Source organism: Hirundo rustica, chromosome 1, assembly GCF_015227805.2.
Source record: "Hirundo rustica isolate bHirRus1 chromosome 1, bHirRus1.pri.v3, whole genome shotgun sequence".
NCBI classification, from domain to species: Eukaryota; Metazoa; Chordata; class Aves; order Passeriformes; family Hirundinidae; genus Hirundo; species Hirundo rustica.
In genome coordinates, this window is record NC_053450.1 from 43110723 (window position 1) to 43134906 (window position 24184).

At 40.1% G+C, this 24184-nt stretch overlaps 1 protein-coding gene across 23 annotated transcripts in view; it reads right to left on the minus strand.

The window, feature by feature from the left end:
• Nucleotides 1–24184, minus strand: part of DTNA (dystrobrevin alpha) — a 224334-nt gene that overhangs the window by 17768 nt on the left and 182382 nt on the right. For 8 of the 23 annotated variants that reach the window (XM_058420159.1, XM_058420166.1, XM_058420154.1 and 5 more), the window contains 7 exons: nt 20213–20290; nt 19465–19557; nt 12704–12791; nt 10137–10237; nt 8626–8739; nt 5267–5363; nt 3967–3984 (listed from right to left, as the gene is read on the minus strand). In XM_058420159.1, coding sequence (XP_058276142.1) covers nt 3967–3984; nt 5267–5363; nt 8626–8739; nt 10137–10237; nt 12704–12791; nt 19465–19557; nt 20213–20290 — 589 coding nt within the window. The remainder of the gene's footprint in view (nt 1–3966; nt 3985–5266; nt 5364–8625; nt 8740–10136; nt 10238–12703; nt 12792–19464; nt 19558–20212; nt 20291–24184) is intronic. The other 15 variants (XM_058420173.1, XM_058420155.1, XM_058420182.1 and 12 more) reach the window with 9 other exon arrangements.

Here is a 24184-nt window from a genome sequence, read left to right on the forward strand (position 1 = left end):
AGGGCCTTGGCAAGGGCCTGCCCGCTCTGCTGGTCACCCATCCCTCAGCTCAAAGGCATCGTGCTGTTTGTAGATCAGCTGGGTAATGTTAATTTTGCTAGAAGAAATAAACCAAAGTCAGCTGTTAGTTGGCAGCAAGGCTTCTGTGTAGAGAAACGGTAAGTAGGAAAATATGAGTCAAGATCTGACTTCCTTTAAGCATGGGAAAATGTCAGGCAGCTAAATGAAAAAAAAAAAATCCAAGTTAATAAAGACCACACCACAGACCTCTCTGCCCTCTCCCCTCTCACTCCCCCAGTTCACATGCATGTCTGCTGAACTGTAACCCATTCTGGCTGTGAGAAGGGGAAAGCTGCTGGCACCAGCGTTGGCTTTCAGCCTGGGCAAGGCAGTGGAGCGGCCCCTTTCAGCAGAACCCTGCCCTCTGCCTCCCTGCAGGACAAGTTGATGGTACGTGCAACCTTTCACTCACATCAAATCTGACACTCACAGTAAATAATACAAATTTCTGCTTTTTTAATTTGGAGCTAGAGAACTATTTAAGCCACTATTAAATTATCTGCTCCACAAGACATACTCAGGCACTCCCAAAACACTGTGGGGATAGGGCAGTATGAATTCCTGCTATGGGTTCAGCTGCTGGAAGTGAAAATGTTTTAACACCAGTCATATAAACGTCATGCTGTTAGCACCTCGCAGTTAGGGTCACTTAGCTGAAATTCAAGCAGACTTTACGAAATTGCAATTTTTACTAATGCAGTTAGGTGAGTGATACCGAGAGACACGGCGCTCTTCTCATCCCCTGTTTCAAAGTCTTGGGAATGTGTATCCAGGTAAGAAAAAAACTAATGCTGGAGCCTGCCCCAAACTGCACGTGGCTTTTGAAACCCAGTGTTTAGCTGATGCCAAGGATGGAGGTGGCTTGAGAGATTTTAAAGGGGAGCTGAAACACAAGCTCCTGGTTGTTTTCAGTCAAAAGTGACTGGAGGGGTGGTGTTTCCCTTATCTTGCCTTTATTTTAAAAATGCAGGAGGATTTCTTAACTCTCCTCCTGGCATTTATTTTGACTCTGTTATTGGTTGCCACTGCAGCTCTGATTATGTCTGGCAAATATATTCTAAAAAAGACAAGAGCAGTCCATTGCAGGGTGAGTGCAGGATCGCCCTTGAGATTTTTATAAATTCCTGGCCTGGACCATAAACAATATATCAGAATACTAAGCTATTTGTTCTTTTATCCTATCACCCCCTTCTGAGGGACATTATCACCTGAAAGCCATCAAAGGTAAATTAGGTTTATGAGAAATAACCACATTACTGATGGAAGAATGGAGGATTCAACACTTCTTATTTCTTTAATGACTGGTTTTAGAACATTTAAATGATGGATGAAAAGCAAATCAAATATATAAAGGCCAGATGCTCTCCTGTTTCTAGAATCATCTATACCAGCTCCAGCAGAAATGGAGATATTTAGTCCTCCAGAGGAAAGGCCCAGAACAACTTAGAGATGCTTCAAAGTCCTTGTTAGTCACAACTCCTGCACACCAGGCAGGGCATCCAGGATCTACAGCCTTCCTCCTTCATGCTCTGATGGAGCACATTTCAGCCTCACTGAAACACATTTGCAAAAGAATTTTTGATTCTCAGTTCTCTGAAAGGCAAATGTCCTTTTTCACTTGCCTTTTTCCTTAGCTCCCCTTTGCCTTTGATCTCTGCTCTGGGAACACCAACAACAGTGGGAACTTTCAGAGAAAGATGAGGGGGAAAAAATGGACAAGATTTGCTTACTGTCATCAAGTCATATTCAGGAATGAACCTCAATATAGGAATTTTATTTACGAAAAATAACAGATGCCTGCCAGTACTTCTGGGCTGGAATTTTTCCCTTAAGAGACATGAAAGCTGCTGCATACCCAGTACTTACCCTTTGTCTGCTCTGCAGCTATGACTGAGATCTTGTATTTATGATAAACAAACACAAAATGTTTGGGAAGCACGGGAAGATGAAGCATACAGAGTTCCTTGCCCAGAAAAAAAACTGCTCACTTTTTATACTATTTGGGCAGTATCAGAGAGAACTGATGAACAGCAAGTTGAAATAGGAGGATATTAGGGAATGCCTGATTTCAGAGAGGTGAAAACTTGATATATTTTACTCATCTAGATCCACCTCGGCCCAGGTTTGTGGGAATGAAGTGGTATTAGGATTGGATTCCTGCTTAGTGGTTATCAGGAGAATTGTGGTTTTCAAAGGCTAGACCTAATGGTCTGAAATCTGCTAGGACAGCCAGTCTTAACTTCTTGGTAAGGTCAGCAGAGAAGACAAGCACTGAATTGCTCCCAAACCTTGACAGCTCTGCCAGCTAAGGACTAAAGCATGCTAAAAGGGGATTTTACCACAGCCTCGTGGATATTTGGATGGCTTCAGCTTTTGTGTTGTACTTGGTTGCAGCTATCAGTGTTCTCATGCCTTTCAGGAAAATTTTCAGGTATTTTATTTAATTCACCATCCTTAGTCAAATTTCTGCAGCTCTTAAGTTAATTCTTGCTAGACAGTAAAATTTTCCCATTATCAAGTGTCACGCTTGCCTAGCATAAAATGCTTGAAATGAAAACTGGCTTTCCAGGAGTTTTAGCCCATTGCTCCCTCTGCTGGGACTGAACTGGGATGACATATGGGGAAATCACACAGCCTCGTCAAACGACAGGGATGTGAAGAACTCATTATCCTTTCTCAAGGAAGGGCAATGGAGAAATAGATAATTCATAAGCATTAGATGAATTGCCAGACTGCTCATTCCAATTGAATTCCTCCAGAAATTAATTTAATCCTGTTTCTCTCAACAGATCATGAAATGGCATAGCATAATGGGGATCATTAAATGGAAATGGTGAGAGTAATTCTTTAGCATCATCACCTGGTATTCAGTAAGGCTATTACTCTTGGGAAAAAAAATCCCATAAAAATACCTCATAGCAGCCTGAAAATGTGCTTTCACTTACACTGTCCAGTGAACATTTTATATGATAAGGTAACTCCTGTCACACTGGAAGCTTCTCTTTTGTGAACAGATCTTCAGAATCAAAAAAGACAGCCCTCACACGGAGGTGGTATTTGATTAGATTCATTTTTTTGTGTGCAGCAAACTGATGCTCTACAAAAATTAGCCAAATGTTGGTTTTATGAAGGTAAGCATTACCTACAAACTCTGCATGCTGTAAAACAGACAGGACACATCAGACTTGTGACTGCACTTCTGCTGATGAAAGCAGGAGGAAGAGCATTTTGTTAAAATGAAATGCTTTTATTGAACTCATAAATCAGACTGCTATCTGAAAAGTCTCTTTTTTTAAGCCTAATACATTTCCAAGATCCATTACAATACTGAAAAGCTCTGAAACAATTAAATCTTCTAAAATTTACTATTATTAATGTAAATACTTCCTCTTTTTGATCTAGATTGCAGGAAACATTTATTTCCCTGAAGACTCATGGGACTGTTCGCATCAGTGCCAACTTTTAAAGATGTGCACAATATGCCTTGACTTTTTCTGGATAAAATGAGCTTTGAAACTCATTGCCCTTGTCAAACTTAAGCTCAGTTATGTTTTTCTTGAAAGTATAAAATTTCTCATTATGTTTTCAAAATGTTATCCATTTAATTCATATTCTAGGTTGGTTTTACTACATTTTAGGGGTGGTTTCTATACCTTACGTGTTTTAATTTATAGGAGAGAGAAAAGGAGTCCTTGTAGCCATGACTCACTTTCCAGTGCTTTTTGAGTGCTAAGATGTCTCATTGTGAAAATTGCTTCAAGACACTAATGTGGGAAAGAACTGCAAAATATTAATTTTAGTCAAAAGAACACACACACTTCTCAAGCAAAGGAAGTAACACAAATCACAGGAACACAATCACATTTAGGAGTTAGTAAGGCCTCCAAAGAGATGGTAACTTGCTACCTGTTTCAATTCTTCTTCCTAAAGAAAAAGAGGAGCAGCACATGAGATGAGCCAGGATGTAAGTGAAGAACAAAAAACAAAGCCAGATTTGGAGCCCAGGGTTAAAGGTACAATCAAGATAGTTGAAGATATGAAACTAGGTTAAGGTCCCACCTCTGCACACTTTGAAACACCAGAGCAGTGCAAAGTGTGCAGAAAGCTGCTGTCATTTCCTACCCCAAATTTTCTCTGTGCAGACAGTGACTAAGAGCAGGCAGCCTTCACTGCTAGTTGTGGCACTGCAGCATTTCATGGGTAGAACAAAAAGTACACTGACTACTTCCAGCTCCCAAAAATCTGCTGGCTCTTCAGTGGGCTCTGCTGCTGACGTGCCACCACTTCATGCATTGTGGCTGCAGAAGCCTGTGTCTGAGGCGGGGCAAATGACATAAGGTGTCAAACTCATCCTTTGATGCAAATGGATCCAAATGGATGCATATTGCATCTAAATGGAGGCATGTTGCTAAATGGATTTCAGTGAATTCCTTCTGCTCTTTTCTGAGCCATATTTGACATAAGTTGCACTGAATTTCCATGAACTCATTTGATCTGTCATACACAACAACACAGACTCCTATGCTACTCAGGGCACTTTTGTCCAATGTGAATTTCTTGCATCATCTGTCCTGAAGCACATCAGGTAAAACAGAGCTGCAAATAAAACCACATCCTCCATCTTACCCTAGCCTGTCTTTAAAAATGCACATGCTTTTTGATATCTCTGTTCTTAGCTGAGATCCTTTGTTGAGACATGCTTCTGTATCCGCAAAAATGAAACAAGGGTTGTAGGGAAAGCATCTCTGAGGTGAGAGATGTAGATGTGGTTGTCAAATGACTCATCTGACAGAACCAGCAACTGAGTAAATTAAAGAAACTTTAACTTAAGGGCAAAGTTAAAGGAACTAGCCTAGTGATTCTATACTGTCAGCTGCAGTGAATAATAGTGTACAGTGCTGAGGTTTTTTTCCTTACAGCTAACAGTTAACTTGTTTTACTTGTTGGTTTCTTTTCTTTTTCTTACTCCTCTTAGCAGTAGGTGACAATGATGATGCAGTGCTGCTACAGGAACAACAGCATCTGAGCATCATCCGAAACCCCTGAAGTAAAAGATCAAGGCAAAAAATAAAAAGGGAGGGAAACACAGCCAAATTTTGTGGGTAGAAACAGTCAGCTTCTGCAGAATTCTATGGTTACATATTCTCCCTCTTCTCTCACACTTCACTTTGTGTTTTCCTTGGTAGTACCAGGTGGAGTTCCTTACCTTCAGCAGTTTCATGAGGCCTTCTAACTGAACCATAAGCTCCCTTCGGCTTTCCTGGAGAGCAGACATCCTCTGTTCCAGCTCATCCTTCCGCTGCCTGAGAAACAAGCAGATCTGATCAGAGCTTGCCCCTCACAGTAGCAGCAGCTTTTAACTGCATCATTTCCCCAGCCCCAGTATGGGACACATGCCAACAGACCACAGGAAAGCAAACATACTGTATGAATTCAGGACAGGGTTTAAAAACGTGGCTATGTGAAGGCAAGGCAGTTGCCTCTTACTGGGAATCCTCGTGGGACTGAATAGTCATTAGAGAGAAGACAGACACTGACATAGACCCTTCTTCAAAGAACAAATGGGTTCAAACAAGTTTGTGTTATATTCCCTTGTGGAAATGCCTGGCAATTTTAGCTTTGGAACTCTCTAGTCAATAACCTCACTAGCTGTCAGGAGAAATTAAAGCCCTGCCCTGAGGGACAGGAAATTGCAGCAGGGGCACTGAACACAGTGAGATATGAGAGAAGCTGAGAGAGTTCAGAAATTCAGACAAAAACCCATAGTGTTTGTTTCTATTATTTTTTTTTTTTTTCCTGGAAGCAAGAGGAAGACTATGACACAGGAGAGATATAACTGCTTGAAATTGGCTCTTTGCTCAGAGTCCCATGCTGGTTACGTGACAGTGTGAATACTGAGCCACTCCAAGTGTGACAGTCTCTCTGTGCCCCCATAAATCTGAACAGCTTTCATTCTGCACAGCTCCAAGGCACAGGATGGGGGGAACAGCACTTGCACATGTTAAATCACTAAATTGTGGGAGGTCCCCACCTAAAAACAAAATAAAATCATTGCCTCCTGGAAGTTATGATGTAATTAACATTACTATTGAAAAATATACATATTAGGTATATTTTTTCCTCTATTGCGTTGCAAATAACATACAAACAGTATGTTGTTAGCCTTGTACTACCTACAAAATATGACAATTTAATCCTAAATGGAAAAGCACTGGAACCAACAAGACTTAAGTACATTTCCTGTATTTAGGGCAAGATGAAACCCTGATTTTGAGCCTCCACTGTAAGTGAGCAACTACAGATATAGTTGACATTGTTGACATTGTCTTCTACAGGACTGCTCACGTGTGTTGTCTCTCACCTATATAATAGGTGACTAATATAATAACCTGACTGCCAGGTTGCATTTACTCTTCTGAAGGATTGATCGATTTCCTGCTACAAAATGCCTGTGTTGGCTTTTCTTTTCCGGACATGTAATGGTTGGAAATGCTATGAACTGTACAAAGGCAGCAGAGTTTAAGAAACTGCTACAAAAATAAGGTTTGTGTAATTCAAAGTGGCAGGTCCTAGTACAGAGCTCTGCTGGGTTTTAGATTCATTCCACAGGGAGAGAGGATCTAAGCAGTGTGCACTGTACAGACTACTCCTCTGAGGTTTTTCTCCCACTGTACTCCAGAGAAAACTCTTGGAAGTAAGGGGTTTTCCAACTTGTCTCCAAGACAGAACTGGTAATGTGAAAGAATGCTGCATCCAGGACCTCGTTTCAGTGAGTGTCACACTACAGCAGCTTGTGAAAGATGCTGGGACAGGTACCCACAACATGATTTACAGATTCCAGCATTTCTTAATACGATGTGAACTGAATTGCTCTACAGCCTGAAGCATTAAAGTGCTTCAAGCCTGAAAAATCAGCAGGGTAACAGACATAAATTGGGGCTGCTACCCTGAGTCCTGCTGTTTTACACATAAGAACAGCCTTGTGCCATCTGAAGTGTCTAGGAATTCCAGGTGGTGTCAAAATTCCCCAGTAAATCCAAAGTCTGACTTTTGCCTTTCAAATGGTGAACATTTCAGAAGGAATGCCAAGCAGTTCAGACCCACAGACTAAAAGTTATTTTCTGATTCACACACTGCATATTAAGTCAGGGAAGGTATAGCTGAGGAATGCCCTAAGGACATCGCATACCAAGAAATTAAAGTAAGGGCATTATGCTTTAATATGCATATCGAAATTGAAAAGAGGGAAAAGCTAAGTAGTCAGCCTGCTAACACTGCACAATCATTCAATTTTTTTTTTAAAGTATAATGAGTTTTATTAATCAACTACATAAAAAGCTGATTTCCTAAACCCACTGAAAACAGACTTTCAGTTGGGTGGACAAGAGCTATGTTATTGGTATATTTTACAGTGCACATGTTTTCATGACAGTCAGTGTTATATGCCTCACACAATGTCACTTGCCTGTAGATCTCTAGAAGTAATTACACATTAAAATCACTCATAGAAATGGGGAAGCTAATTTGTATTTAGATTGGAAAACCAAAGTAATATTTGTGAATCAGAAAAACATTTTTGTGTGGAAAATTCCGTAATAAAACTATTGAGTATTTGTAAAGAAAAAAATTTTGCACAATTTCTTACAGTAATTTCCTTTGGATATGCATCAGACTACTAGAATATTAGTTGTGTGAGGAGTGGCTAAGTGGCAAAAAATGTTCTTTAGTCAGGGGGCAGAGCAATCTAGCATTGTTTCATTGGAAAGAAAGTGCTTACATTCTCTTCTCTACTCATTTAGATAATTTTGAATAGTTCTCATTGGATTCTCTGTCTGGCTCTCACAATGTGGACTTCAGGACTTTCAGGGAGCCTATGGATCTAGGCCAATGACAGTTGTACTTCTTCAATGTGATATACATGGAAATCAATAAATCCATGTAGGGTATCATAACTAACCTGCAGTCACATCCATATTAACGTTTTTAGCTTGGTGGGATAACCAGAGGAAGGATCCTCTAAATCTTCAGCAGCTGCAGATGACATTACTCTTCAACCCCCACGTGACAAGGAGGATCATTCTGCAGCCTGGTTTTGCACCATAAAGAGAACTGACCTCTCCTTAGAGTTCAACACATGGGGGAAATTTCCAAAGATTAACATCCAATTCTGGCTGTATTTTCACGTAGTTCTGTATTTTCTTTAGCACAAACTAGAAATCTTTCTAAAGGCATTTGTTCTGAACATTTTTCCCCATATAATTAATGGCATTTGGGCCAGGCTGTGGGGACCTGTTCCAAATGACCTAAGGGCCTAAATCTGCAAATACTGATGCACATGCTTAATTTAATGTAGAGGAGTAATATGTGAGTTTTCTTATGCATGCAGTTCAAAGCATAAGCTTAATTACTTCTAGAACAATGGGCTGCACCAAAAATGGATAAAAAATACACATAGTCTAATTTACTTTCAAAAGCCTTCAAAACTACAAGCCAGGCTTATCTTTTATTTCTTCTCTTACTGGTTGGCCCCTGTCAAGGCCAGAGGTTTTACTGCCATGGATTTACCTGAGGAGCCGGAGTTCTGCAAGTAGAGTGGGATTTTGTTGGGCCTTCTCTGGTGTGGGCTGAGATGCTTGCTCATGTTCAAGTCGCAGCCTCTGGATCTCCTGTAGGATTTCTCTTGGGGAGGAGAATAAGCAGAAGACCATAAGTCAGTAATTTTCCATAAAACCAGCTCCCTGGATATTATAAGAGGTGAAAAAGTATGACTGTATTTAGCTTTTAATCAATGAAGATGTAGGTAAAATTACTTGTTTGCAGCCAACCAAAGAAGCCCTCAGCAATGGGAGAGGGCTTTGGATATTTTCTAAATGAACCCTTAGGATTTTGCTATAAAGGGAAATTGTTCTTCAAAACCTCCCCAAAAATAGAGGTAGACATGAAACAGCTCTATGCTTGACTGAACTGCTCCTGTTTAATTCTTCACCATGAACATTTCCAGCACCTCATGAACTTAAAAAAAATTGAAGTAACCTTTCTGGACGTTGTGGAGTATCAGAGAAAATATTTAGCCCTTAAAAATCCTTTTAATGGAAGCAGAGATGTGAGAGCAGTTGACAATTCACAGAAAAGTACTTTAACAAGACTTGTTACGACTGACTTGTGAGCCCTGGAGCGCTGTCAAAAGGCTAACACAAAGCTTCACAGCAGAAGGTTGAAACCTCTGTGAATTTTATCTCTTCTTCACAATGTGCTGGAAGCAGACGGTCAGGAGGCAGCCTCGAACTATGAAAGGCAAATCGAGACTGGACTGGTGGCGCTCATTACACGGTGACAGAAGGCAGTGCAGAGTTTGGAATAGGAAACCATCTGGTCTGGGCTAGCCTCTGTTTTATGGCCCGGCACCGAAAGCAGAGCTCTGCTGCCGTACATTTCACGGCATCAGGCAGCCTGGTACCCAGGGCCAGGTTCTCCGCTGTTAACAAACAGGCATCACCCCTTTCTGGGGCCGGCTGGCCTATTTCTCCTGGACACTCTCTCTCAGTCTCAGTCACATCTGTACCTCCTGTCTCATTTATCAGCAGCCTAACTTGCTGCTGATCTTCCTGCAAACCTTTCCCAGGCAGACTGTGTTCTGAAGAGCTTTAATCATCTTTTTCCCAAATAAAAGCAGGCGAGCATAACATTACAAGCGTGACTGATCCTTTTATCATTTCATGTTATAGCGCTACTGAGAATCCAACTGAAAGTTAATCCAGTTTTGAAACAGGACAGGGTTTTTTTAAAAACTCTTAACAAACAGCAGCTGCAAATAGTAAAGTATTATTGGACAGTACACTTATGAAAATATGGGATGGCTATGGATTTCAGAGCCTTTATCCTATTGTATGGACCTTTTAGTGCTCTGGTTTTTTTTGTAGGGGGAGATATATGTGCCTGTATAAGCACATTGTACATGTATAGATGGTAAAAAATGCTAAGAAACATATATGTAATATATGTATATTACATACATATATTACATATATATATGTAATATAGGACTGAACAAAACCAGGTACTTGGTGGATCCTTACCGGTTTTTATTTTCGAGCTCTGCAATCAGCTGCCTTTGTTGCTTGTTTGCATCAATGGTGAAGGAGATATCTGATGCTCCTCTCTGCTGACTTGGCTGCTGTTGTAAAACAGAGAAGGCTGCATTGAAAGGGGAATAGCCAGCATGCACCATGACTTCAAAACAGATCTGTTCTGTGAAATCTGTTTACAGAATGTGCAGTACCAAGCTTGCCTACACTAAAAAAGAGCATTCATGTTGTGCTCATACCAGTATGGAACCATTGCTAGTAAAAGCAGAGTAAGTGCTAGAGTAAGTAAGACCCAGTGTTTACCATCCTGTCATTCATTGCTTTTCCATGCAGCTTCCTCTGAACCTATCACAAAAGGCAATGACACTGCTGCAGGCAGTTGCTGTAATGTGGCTCTTGATACTGATGCTACAGACAAGAGGAGTACACTGAAGCAAAAACCAGTGTCTGCCTCCAGAAAGAATGGGATGTGCTTCCAGTGCAGTGATGCTTCGCTCTCTTGAAAGGATGGTTTTACTTTCAGTTTGAAAGCAGTACTCAGTTTTCAGTCCAGCTGTGTGGCCCATTTGGCCAGGTTTTCCTATATGCTCTCATGATACTTCAGGAAACTTCTTTCCCCAGTCCTTCACTTACAGCAAAATCTTTTTTCCACCAATAAAATGAGAATCTGTCTCTCACCAAAGTAGGCAGTGCTCACTACAGCTTCATTGGACTATGCTCTTTTTGCATGTTCATTGGCAATAATCAATTATTGTTTTTCTTGTTCACACTCCTGTGTTTCAGTATTTTAACAATGACAGCACAGAGCAGGACATTTAAAAGATTCACAGCTATGAAAGCTGTGAAACCACAGTTCACCCATTTATTTCCAACTCCAGCCTGAAAGAATCAGATATTTAAAAATACACTGCTGAGTTACTGCTGTGATATGAGGATTCCTCACCACAAAAGCCCTGTGAAGTGCAAGTCTGGAGCACTATTTTATGTGATACCAGGCATCTCCTCTGCCAGGAGGTACACCCTCAAGAAGGATGAAGATACATCTCAATAGCCTAACAAACCTAACAGGTTAGGGCTGTCTGTGGCAAAAGGACAGTATGTTTCTCCTGTAACCACATACTATTTTTTCTGCTATGGATAGATTTTGCCACTAACACATTAACCACAAGGAAGCAGAACAGTGCATAAAGAATTGATACACACTGGTGGATGTCAGCACTCATACAGAACGGATCAGGATCTTTATCCTGAATGTCCACTGTTATTAATATATTTAGTTCCTTAAAATCCAGAACGAACAACAGCAAAGCTTTAAAAATTTCCACTGCCCCTACTGGATGCCACTCTTTTGCCTGGAAAGATTTCTCTCTACAGACACCTTCTCTTTTCCTTCTGTCTCTTTTGTTCAAAGAGCACAGATGGATGGCAATAAGAAATTCAGTGTTTTCCTTCAAGTCAGTTCTGTTTATACTGTTTTTCCCCACATCAAGGACACATGTTACATGGAACTGATGTCGACCAATTTTAAACCAGAAACATTATTAATGGGAAATCATGTTCCCATAAAGAATTACGGTCTTTCAGAAATAAGACCATCATCTACAGGTTGCCTTAAATTTGAAACGCTGTGTGACATGTCTGGAAAGGATTGATTTGGGCTGGACTGGCAGAACAGAACACCCCTCTCTTCCCAGGCAGCTGCAGGGAGTGTGAAATCTCCATGACAGCATGAGCAGAGTGCAGCAGATTCGTCTTCTACCTGGTGTGAATGTGACTGTGTCTTTACACAATGTGTGGTGCCCAATTTCACCCTCTCAATTGACCCCACAGTGTAAATCTCAGTGCAAAAATGTTTCTGGGCACTCCAGACAAGCTGCTTTTCACTTAACCATCATTCATGATCCCTTGTTCTATCAAATGGCCTGAGATCGAAAAAAAGTAGCTAGGCTGACCTTTTATGTACCATTTAAGATTTTATATACTTTGGTTAGGTTCCTGCTTCATTCTCTCTTGTTCCTGGATGCAGTTAGTGAGGTTTTAGCCTGTCATCACCTTCTATCTTAGGATACAGAGAGCAGAATAATCATGGCTCTGAAATGAAAATGGGAGCCAGGGCTAATGCAGGGGGTCATTACAGTCTGAAGAACATTCTTTAAGAGCCTTAGTACTTAGGGCCCTAGTGACTGTGATATTTGAGCTAGAGAGTAAAATGGATTCACCACCCCATTTTTCCAATGCAGTAAATCATTAACCTTTAACCAAAGCTAGTCCAGATAATATTTTATGGTCTTTCCTGAGTTCAAGATGTCAGACTCCCTTTGATGCAATTATTTAAATACCACTGCATTAGTATATAGATTATATGCATTAGCATGTGGCTTCTTTGGATTAAATGGACTGCGTGAAAGCGTTATTATTAAAGCATAACAACCTCTGATGAAAAGAATAGGGAAAAATAATCCATTAATCATTAGACTGTCAGATGTAATTTCCCTGATCCTGCCAAGCCCCTGGAACACGACAGAAGGGAAGTACCTTCCTTTAATTAAAACACTTACTGATGAAGAAGTTTCTGCTGCCAGCCTTGCTGCATACCTGGCGATCAGCTTGTGTTCTTCATCCAGGCGACTTGCACTGTCAAGGACGCTGCACAGGGGGAGGGGGAAATGGGAAAACAGGTTCATACACGGCAAAACCACCCACCACCTCAGCCAGCCACCACCTCACAGCCCCACGTGTCAGAACAGAGGAGCAAACCTTCACCAAATGAGGAACAGCTGATGTTAACTGAGCAAAGGGGAGAAGGAGAGTGGCAATTTCCCTAGGAAGATTAGCTCCAAGGGCCCGGGAGGCACCTTCCCTTAGGGGGAAAACACCAGCAGGTCTGCGAGTCACAGTGAAGGTTGTACAGGATGCAACCCGCAGACTACTCTGCCTAAAAAGGGTCGGGAGGTGGTTAGGACTATCAGTTAGTACCTGTCTTGCAACTCAGCTTTGTCCTATCACCTGGAGGAATGATTACTTTTTAGACAGCGGATTAGCAGGAACCTCGGTGTTTGTCAAGAAAAACTTCAGAAGCTTTGTCACATTTGCACCAGTAAAGAGTGTTTTGGACAGTTTCACAGGGTACTTACCAAGGTCTCATGGATCACTGTTTGGAACCACTGATCTAGGAATTTATAATCAGGCTTTCTCTTTTATTCCTGGTTTCTTGCTATTTGGGAGCAAGACTTCACAGTGTCACATGACTGTGATGAACAAGTGTAAAAACTAAACAGCAAATATGATGATTCCTTTAAAATATTCCACCTTATTGTTTTTTCTTCCCCAAGAATATAAAATGCAAATGCTTCTCTCAGGTTAATGCTTTTCCAGCTGTCCTTATTTTAAATGGAAGCTATTATTTAGTCAGATGAGCAGGAAAAAGTTAATATAGTGAGAACCTTCACTATTTCTAAATATTTAGAAGTTTGCAGACAACCATCATAACCAATAAATGAACTAAAACAGAAATCTGAGGAGGACTTAGCTGACCCTGGATAATCTTGGGCTTTAGAATCCTATACTGCATTACTTTTAATATACATGAGGGAAAAAATGAAGTCCCTAAGAAAAGGTGAGAGGAATGTGGAATTGCCACATGGAATACAAGGCTGTCTGTGGACTACTCCAGACAGAGGCAAGTCTGGCCTCTTTTCTTATCCTTTGGCAACTGTATAATGGTTTTTGGCTGAAGGGAAACAGGAACAAATCTCCCTGCCCACAGGCTCTTCTAGGCATGCCACTGTTTTCTGGCAAATGAGCTTCAAAAGAGTCTGGGCATGGAATTTTATTCTGATTTTTTTCCCCCCTAAAATTGCACCTTGAACTTGAAAAGCCTTCCAGAGAAAAATGGCACTTGTGCCAAAAGCTCTGCTTCTGAAGAACTGATATATTTAAAAGAGTATTTCTCTAAAACTTCTCAGCGAGTTCATATCCCCGTGCCCCTCAGGGAACTACAGTGCACATGTTGTTTGGCTTGATTAAATCCACTGGGATTTAAAAGTCATGTTGGAAAGATGAGCAGTGGTTGATATTCACTGATCATGAAACTAAAGCTGGGTGTCATGTGGATTTGCTACAGCTTACTGATGCAAGAGAAAAGAGACAAACATCATCTTTTTCTCATTCTGATAATAACCTGGGAGACCACCAACATCAAGTTTAGAAAAAAAGTAAAGCTCTGAAAAGTGAGGCACAGAGGCTCTGTGTAAATAAAACTTGTGCTGCAGACTGCATATAAGAGTTCTGGTGGTAGCTGAACACTGACTTTCTGGTTTTGGTTATGTTTATTTAGTTACATAAACAGCTTGATTTTATGTTCACTGAGATTCTGATAGGATAACTGGTATACCTTTGGGAAAGACCAAAGCTAAAGGCATTTTCCTAAATTTATACAGTTCTGCTTGTTACATACACATGCTTACTGTACTAATATGTCATCCAGAGAAAGGAGTAAGCAATTCTTGCAGACACATAAAATTATGTAAATGGATAAAAAGGGTTACTTTTATGACACTTTAATTAATTTTTAATTTTACCATTATGACTAAAACATTGCATCTTAACAGATGGTTGTGAAAACAGCAAGCATTCAGGACCCATTCTCCTTTTTATGGCAATGTGCAACCATCTCCATCTTGGAAAAATGGATTATGGTTCCACTTGTTGGCATAATGCAACCTGCACCAGAGTTCTGAGATGTGAGCTAACATCTAAGCCAAGTTTTTACTGCTTTACTGAAAAACCAAGCCACTGCACTTTTTGAGTCTTACTTGTATTTAATAACTTTGATATATATTTATGCCTGGGTAGATTTCATAATGTAGATGTAGCAGTGTGTCAAATTTGGTCTATGAATGCCGCAAATCACTAACCCCAAAGCTTTGAAAATTAAATTTCAATGTCTGAGATAAATTTACTTCTGCAGTATACCTATTCTTTGTGACCATTAAGGACAAAAGTATGCACAGCGGCATTAGCCTCAACTGCCAAGAATTTTATGTCTCAGAGTTCTCAGATTTACCATAATTCACTTCTGTTTTACTTCACCAACTTCATAGAAAACCATACAGGGATACAGTAAGACAATCATACACAAAAGGTTTAAAATATTATGGAAGTGTGTGCAGAATTTGGGACCCCAGGGGAATGATTCAGGCATCCTTTTGAGAGAAACTGGACATTTTGCATACAAATATCCTACTGTTGTTCCTTCTTTTCTAAAAAAAACCCACTGCTTCTCCATTAGTGACCTTTTCTTTAAAGACCTTATAATTATCAGCAATAATTGGTCTGGCACCTATCACCATTCAGATGTAGAGTGAATATCCAATGTTGGTACCTGCACAATAGGACTTTTGTGGTCTAAGGTAGCTCCATTAAAAAAAGGGATCTCAAAACTGCAGGCAAAGGAGGAAAAATGATAACTTCTGAGCAAAGGAGTGACTCTGGAGGATCTCTGCTGTTTCTCAGGCTTCACATGTGTCAGATCAGCCTGTTCTGCAGTAGACACCCAGAAACAGCTGATGCGGATGTTCCCTGATGGTTTTACAACTATGTCACCACTGGTCAGAAAAGTCCGTTGGGAAATTTTTTGCAACAGAGTTATCAGTGCGGTCTTCATGACGTGCTCTTATTCTACAACCCTCACTTAATAAATAATTTGCTATAGAAAATACAGACAAGTTAAAGGAATGGTTTCTAGGCCTTAGGGCTGTAAAAAAAAAAAAAAAAAAAAAGCATAAAAGCAACGCTAAATGCATTCTAAGGACTGTTTAACTGCCATACTTTCAAAATTGGCTTGGTTTTAAGACACTTTAAACCAAGACAAATCATCTGAGTCCTCTGCTACTGTTAATTTGCCATTCACTTTAGAATCACCAAGATTTTACCGCCAAAATGTTGTAACATTCAGCTATGTGGGAATAATCACAAAAACAAACTCTACTCAAGCGAGCTAAATATCTACACCTTTCCTCTCTCGCAATTGGTCTCTGAACGTTTTTCCTCTTTAAAAAGAAGATTAAACCAGCCTTCCCACCTACAGCTGTGCACACCCCCTTCATAAACATTTTTTAAAATGCCCTAGTATAGCATTTTGTACAGAAATAGGATTCACATAGTACTATGCAGTATAACTTTAAACCCCCAGAAAACGGCTCTGAATGGAACCAAAACAGCCTCTTACTTTTAATTTTTTAATTTTTTTTTTCCTGTACCTGAAAAGAAAAAGACTGAAATATATGGAATTAATATTAAAAACTAGGCAAAGTCTCTAACTTACAAAAAGGGAAACTATTTGCAGTTAAAAGTTCTTTTTAAGAATCAGACACTAAAGATAAACTAAAGTACCAAATATTGGTTTTAAATAATAAAAAAGACTTTGCAATTAAACTATTCAAAACATATGGCTAAGGGCTATTTTTTCTACCCATACAGTTATTATTAATAATGAATTAATTCTTCCTCTTATTTATTAATTTGCTCTGGAGTACTGGCTTCTAAAAACCCCTCAATTAGCTTATTAGCCTGTGGTAGAAGGAAAGAACTTGTACTTTTACTTGCAGTATCAAATAACTGCAGATGAAAAATAAAGATAAGCAGCAAAAATTAATTAAATGAATTAAAAATACCCCACAAAGCCCAAAATATAAATACTAGCTGGACTTGAAACATAAAGAGAGGTATACTGGGTTATATTAGACTGATGATTAGCTATAAATTAGCCTGACTCAATATCTAAAAATACCCAAATCTTGTTTTGTTTTGAAATGTTACTATACAGCTCTTCAGATAATTTTATGTATTATGTTCACGAAGTATCTCTGCAGGTTTTTCTTGTGCGTAAAGGTCCAGCTACAATCATTCCTCTTTTCAGATTTGGCTGCCGGAATCACTGAATTATCTGATGTCTGTAGGTACAGGTAGCAATTTGCAGGCAGATTCAACAGCAGAGCTGTCCAGCTGCAGCCTCCCCTAAATCAGAAGCGACTTCATTTTGGTTAACTGCATGCTGTAATCAGGTTACCAAATCTCCTTAAGATGCAGGATGAAATAACTTGAACTCAGCACTATTCTGACACAAGTGTGTGGGTTTTGAGCAAACTTCATCCAGCCACTTTGGGGCATGGGCAGGAGAAATTCAGCTTTGCCTGAAAATGCCACCCCAGACTTTGAGATGCAGCAGCTGAGCTTCCTGCAGAGGTCTCACCTGCTCCTCTGGAAACTGGCCTCACAGGAGCTTTAGGATGGCAAGACTTTGTTCTTGTTTTTACCAAAATGTAACCATTCTATTTCTCTGCAAGCAGTCTCAGTCCAACAAAGCAGAAAATGGCGATGCAGTATGGTCTGATGCTTGACTAAGACTGCTGTCCCTCTAGGTTATGTTTCTGTCAAAATCTAATTACACAAATAACTGAGATTGTTTCTCATTCAGGATGCTGTGACTGCAGTGATTTACTGCCAGTAATCAGATGTTATGTACTATGCTTTGCATCAGTTGCTTAAACAATTAAGGTTGTTATCAGTCACTCCCCCATTCATTTCTCAAAACCAAATAAATGTCGGCTATCATGGCATATGATTTGTATATGCATATTTGGAAACAAAGGTGCTATGACTTGGTGAGGTTGGCTCAAAGCCTTGAGGGAACAGGCTGGAATACAAAGAATAAAATTGGGAAGATGAAAACAATACAGATAAGGTGAGGCACCCACAAAGAGGTCTTGGAAGGAAGTGGCAGCCCTCACTGAAGCTAAATGAATCCTAGACATGGCATCCAAATTGCCACGCCTGGCAAACCAGCCTAGCATCAAGAATTACCCTAAACCATGTCCATTCTTCACTGCCCTCCTGAACAACCATATTAAATAAGTCACTCGGGGCAGCCAGGGCCACATTTCCTTCTCCCTCTCACGCCAGGCCGAGTGGCAGCATACTCCTACCCTCAGTCATGGGTGGGCAATGACGGGTCACACGCGTGCCCCAAGAGCCTGCCTTCACTGCCACAGTGTCAATGTTCCTCAATAAGTCTGACTTCTGGAAGTGCTTCTTCAGGAATGAAATTCCCCTTGAAAATGTTTTTGTTTAGGATAAATGGCTTTCATTCTCCTCACTAAAATCTAGTTTGCTTTTTCAACCCTCCACCACTGGCATATTCCAGTGGGCTACAGATTAGAGAAGCAGACTCAGGACAAAGGAAGCAGACTTTTTTATCCACCGGACATGACAAATTACTCCCATTTTCAGCAGGAGCTACATGCAGAAGTGAATTTTTTAAGAGTGCAGAGAACCATTGCATTCACTCTCCTAAATGAAGGCTTGTTGCCTCCTGCATACTGGAGTAAATGGAGACATCCTTCTGACCCAGAAAATATTCTGCAGAGGCAGCACAGGAAACTGAAGGATTTGCTATAAGCAAAATAAACCTCCTTAGCATAGTTCTGGTAGAAACACTGTACAGTTTTCTGCTCAGCACCACATTTTCTAGGGCCTATAGGTATACTAGGTATACTGCTCACCACTTTGCTGGTACAGGGCTGAAAAGTCTATGAAATTCTGTTGCATTTGGAGAGGCGAGGCAGCATTTCCCTTCCCTGGCCTGGTGGGCTGCAATGCCAGCATCTCAAGCGGCAGGACAGCTGATGTGTTTAGGAGACAAAGTTCTCTAATCACTCCAGCAGAAACAGAGAATTACGTTCAAGGCACCCATTTAAAACCCCTGAGACTAAATGAGAGAAGGGGAAATTTGTATACAAGATTCAAACAATGCAGCAATCAGGCGGATATAAAAGCAATGCCTGACATATGTAAAAAACAAAATGAATCTCTCTCACTAAGTGAGTAAGGAAATTATTATCATGATTTAATTATTTATGTACTATTATAGTTTCTAACTTTCAAGGAAGGTGAAGCTACCTATTATATATGATCTAAAAAATTAACACCTTGAAAACATTGTATAATCGTTGTTGCGTGAAGATTTCTGTACCACCACCAAGGCGCGCACTGCCCGGAGCTCAGTATCCCAAACAATTTGCGTGGCCATTCTTAACTAAGCGATTATTTGCAATACCTTGCAAGCCTCAGTAGAGAGAATAGCAGGCAGTGCCACAATCCAGCAGCTCTGGGAGGACATACCCCATATTCATACACGTTCCCTTCAGGTTAGTGCTCATGAAGAGCCGCTCCAGCTCGTGGCCAGGGAGAAAGAGGGAGAGCATTTGGCTGAGCAAGGTGCCTTGGCTGGGAACCCCAAAGGTGCCAAAGCTGCACTAACCGTGCGGGGCTGCTCTGCAGCATGTTGACATAGACCCCGATGAGCACATGTTCATCAGCCAGCCTGTCTGCAACATCCAGGCTGTACTGGAACCTGAAATGGGGGCGGGGGACGGGGTGTGATCCAGACAGACACAGAGATAAACAGAGAGAGCAGGAGCAAGTGAGACGGTGAAATGGCAATCTAGGAATGAGTACTTCAGCGCTCTTGGGAAAAAAAAAAGAAAAAAAAATCAGAACAAAACAGCACACCAAGTGCAGAAATTCTTTTGTTATTATTGCAATTTACATGTTTAGTATTTAGTGATTTAGGATGGTAGCATCCATTTGGTGACAGAGCTAGTCTCAGAAACCAGTGAGATGCCAGATCAGGCCAGGGACTGAATCTCTGGAGCTGTACAGCAGCATTAATTACAAATTATAGCCAATTGTGAGGTCAGCATTATTTGTTTTAATATATTATATATTGCACACAAACATTAATATAGATACATAACATATATGACTGACACACTGAATTCACAAGCTGCATTTGCTTGGAAGTGTCTGATCAAGACCTTATGCATCCATATATGCCTCCACATAAATATATTTAAACATGCCTTACTTAGCTCACTGGGTTAATTGCTTATGACAATTGTCTCAGTAAAGATATATATAGAATACATTAAAAATAGGAGGAATAGAGGAAAAGGTTTTGGTTTAGCTGTGTTAATGCAAGTTAAAAGCATACTCTCTCTTTAACTTACCCTTTGCCTTTCAAGAAAGCTGGAGCAGCCCTAGCCAGCAGTTTGCTCTGCTCTACTTCAGTATTCGTGGAAGGAGAGCTAGTTAATAAGACAGGAAAACTAAGAAGAGGGTAAACAGTGATGTCTGAAATTCATTATAGAACAGAGTTTGGAGAAGCTCATTCGAGTGCCCTGGACTGAATAAAAATAATACAAGCTTTAAAGGAATTCTAGAAAACTTCAGAAAATGCAAAATCAGGAATTATGAGTTTTTCCTCCTGTTCTCCAAAAGCAAACTATTAAAGCCTCCACTACAGAAATGACAAACAAGATGTGCTTCTCTCACAAATGGAGAGATGAAGGCTTGTGTGTTTTCCAGATGGATTCTGAGATAAACACGGTCTCAAATGCTACTTTCAAGCTGGGAAAGCTCTACCACAACAGCTAAATGGCTTTTCTCCACATTACCTGTAAGCTGGTTTCAATAATATATGGAAAGGCATTTATTTGGACGCAGTGATGGGATACAGCAGTTTAATTTTCAGAAGTACTGTTCTTCTGTTGATTTAAAATAATATATAGCTCTCCAAACACTTTTTTTCCTAATTACAGTGTTTAATGGATTGCAGTAGCTGCATCTTTCCCAACACTTAAATATCCACGTTAACAGGCTAGCACTGGCTAAAAATGGGAAACATTGAAAATGTGTGTGTTTTTTTTTTTTTCTCATGCTGCAGCATTTTTTGGTTTAAGATACAAAAAAGCAAAACAAAATTATACTTTGCTTTCTTCTTTATAAAAATTATTCACTTTTTTTGGTTTGGCACCTCATGGGTGCATGAGCATGGATGCACCTGCGCACCCATGCATCTCACCTGTGTATGGGTCAGTGTGTGTGTAGGTGATGTTGCACAAATGTGGTGCATGGTAAATCTTCAAAACTTTCAATATTGGGACAAAGAAGGAATTCAGCAAGGTGAGATGTGTAATTCCCCTCCTTCTGGGAGGGCAAGGTTGACAGTGGGGTTCTGGAAAGGATGGGACCAAAGGTTGTCCTACAAACTCAAACCTATTGATTTGTAATAAACTTGTAAGATAGCTGAATGAAATGCTGCAGTTGTTTCACATTTCTCTGCCCATCAGCATGCTATTATGTGTACTGCACTTCCACTGGGGCAAGATCCATGCAGATAAACATGCTCCATGCCATCTAGAAGGATGCATTTTCCACACATTTTCTTCCCAGTTACAGAAGGAAAATGCATTCAAGGGGTACAGCGTGTGCCATTTCAGCCAAAAAATGCACCTTTCAGTTCTAAAAGTACAGATAAATATGTTGCCACAGTGGGAGACCGAAGGCCCCAGGGCAGATTTTGTGCCTTGCTTTCTAACAGTGTGCCCTCCACCAACCACAAGTTCTCCTGTTCTATGTTCCAGAGGCCACACAGTTAGTGTGGAGAGACAGGCAAGCAAGGATTACCCACTGAGCCACTGATACCATAACTGATACCATGTCCATCCATGTCTCTTTCCTTTATAGTTGATTAAGCAAACTTTTAACTTCCAGCCTTTTCTCATGAGTTACGTTTTCTCTGTTTTTCTGTTCGAGTGTCTCCTCTGGACTCCAGATACGCTGATTAGCAAACCTACCCCTGTGCTGCTGCCTTGAACTGCACGCAAACCTCTAGGCAGACGTCTCCTCCTCTGGGGAATGTTTTAATGGCTTTCCAGATGAAGTTCCAGGGTCAAATGCAATCTAACAATTGTATTGCTGATTTCAATTAGTTTGTGGTTCACTGCAACTGCTAGATTCTCTGTTAAAATATTTCTATCCATCCAATTACGCTCCCATCTTTTATTTGACTATTTGCTTCCTTGCTACAGCACTTTTCACTTATAATTACTGAATTTCCTGTAATTGATTTCAGATCATTTGGACATCAATTACTACCATTGCTACTGAGCTACTTTTTTTTTTTTTTATTTAGAAACTGCTCTCCAAGCACTCCTTTGCATAACTATTTCAACCTTAGTACCACCTACAAATTGGATATATTCACTCTGTTGCTTCCATTAAGTCACTGTGAGAAACAGCACATAGTATCTGATGTAGGATAGCTTTCAAGAGTCCCAGCAGATGTCTTTCTCCCAAAGCGACAGCAAACTTGTGAAAATATCATTATTCATTTTCAATGTTGCTCTTTTACTAATTTCCTTATGTCTGTATTTCCTTTGGGTACTTCTGTGTCATCTGGGACTACGTTTAAAGTCCTTTTAAGGTCAACCTGTAATGTATCTGCTGCTTCTTTTTTTACCCACTAGATCAGTCATCCTGTCAATGAAATAATTTTTTTTGGTTGATATAATTTATTCTTGACAAATCTATGGTGGTTATTTCTTGTTTATTATCCTCCAGATGCTTGCTAACTCTTTTATAATTTCAGAATCTTTAGATACCAAGGTTAGGCTGTCTCCTTAGTAATTCCTTTCACCTTTGTCCCTGATTCCACCTTCAACCCTTCTTCATTTGGAAGAACTGACATTTGTCCTTCTTGTTCTTCCATATCTTCCTACATCCTTCACATATTCCCCAAAATACAACTAATACTTCAGAGACCATCCTGGCCACACTGACTTTCCAATTGGAACAGATATTTTAAAGATATATTCCTGCTAAAATGGAACATTTTCTAAGATGCCAAATAATGCTTCTCCATCCAAATTTAGAGACAAATCTTCCAGCTATGAGCAGATGTCTAAAAAGATATAAACCTAACAATATTGGTGTAAATGTTATACCCTCATTATTGTCTACCTGACAATACTAAACAATTGAACATATAAACCTTTCCTTTGGCCAGGTAGAATATTGCTAATGAAATAAGGCTTCTCATCTTGTTCTGAAAACAAACATGCAAAGACAACACGCAGTTGAAATCTACCACACTCCTTAGAGACAGGAACACAGAGAACAGCAGCAACTTCTCTCCAAGTTAGCTCCTGACTAGAAACCTGGCCTAATATCTCGTTATGCCCAGGTAGAATATCCGATTCCTTTAACTTTAACTTGTGAAGTTCAAAAAAGGCACCAGCCATTCTGACTCAGCAACAAATAAGACCCAATTTCTCCTTGGCTATGGGTATCTGATATCATAGCGCACATTCTTTCTATCACACAATTGCCAAGTCATTTCAAGTTCACCAGAGTGTGTTGCATCACACCATTTATTCCAGTTTATTATTCCTTTAGAAGAAGAACTAAATGCATTAGCTGTGAAAGTGGGGGGAGGGGGGGGGGTTTGAGAAAAATGTATGAAAATACATTCTGTTTAATCTTATCCTACCTAAGCTCAGTAATTCAACAGCTTAAAGAAAACATTTATAAAGAAAGAGCAGGAGATTGTACCCATTACTGTGCCAGCTATATACTTTAAAGTCAGCATGACAGACTGCAGCTGGGGAACTAAATTATTCAAATAAAGAAAAAAGCATGAACTCAGTGTATAGAGTTATTTCTTTTGACCAGATAAAGGTTTAAATACTGCTAAGTTTGCTTGTTTTGATATAACATATCCAAATCACGGGGTTTGCAAGGGCATTACCTGCTCTGCAGTAATACTCCCTTGTTCTGCTGCCCTCTAGGCTATCAGAAATTGCAAAAACAAATGAGAGAAAACGCCCGAATATTAGCTAAAGCAACAGAATTACAGGCCTTGTGGTTTTAATCATGTTGGCTGTCAACACAGCAAATGACCGTGATTTGGTATTTGGGAGCAGATCACAGACATTTTCGTTTCTTCTTTTCTAGTACAAGTACTTTAAAGCTGTTCTTGAGCTGTACAGAGCATATTGTTGATACCAATTTGCACACTGTATACATTTAGAAAAAAGGTGTTTGTAATTGCTAAGCCAACCTCCTCATTAAAAGCTCTCTTATGGACTTGCTGGCTCAAACTAAGCAAACAAGCACAGAATTTTTAAGTGGACTTTAAT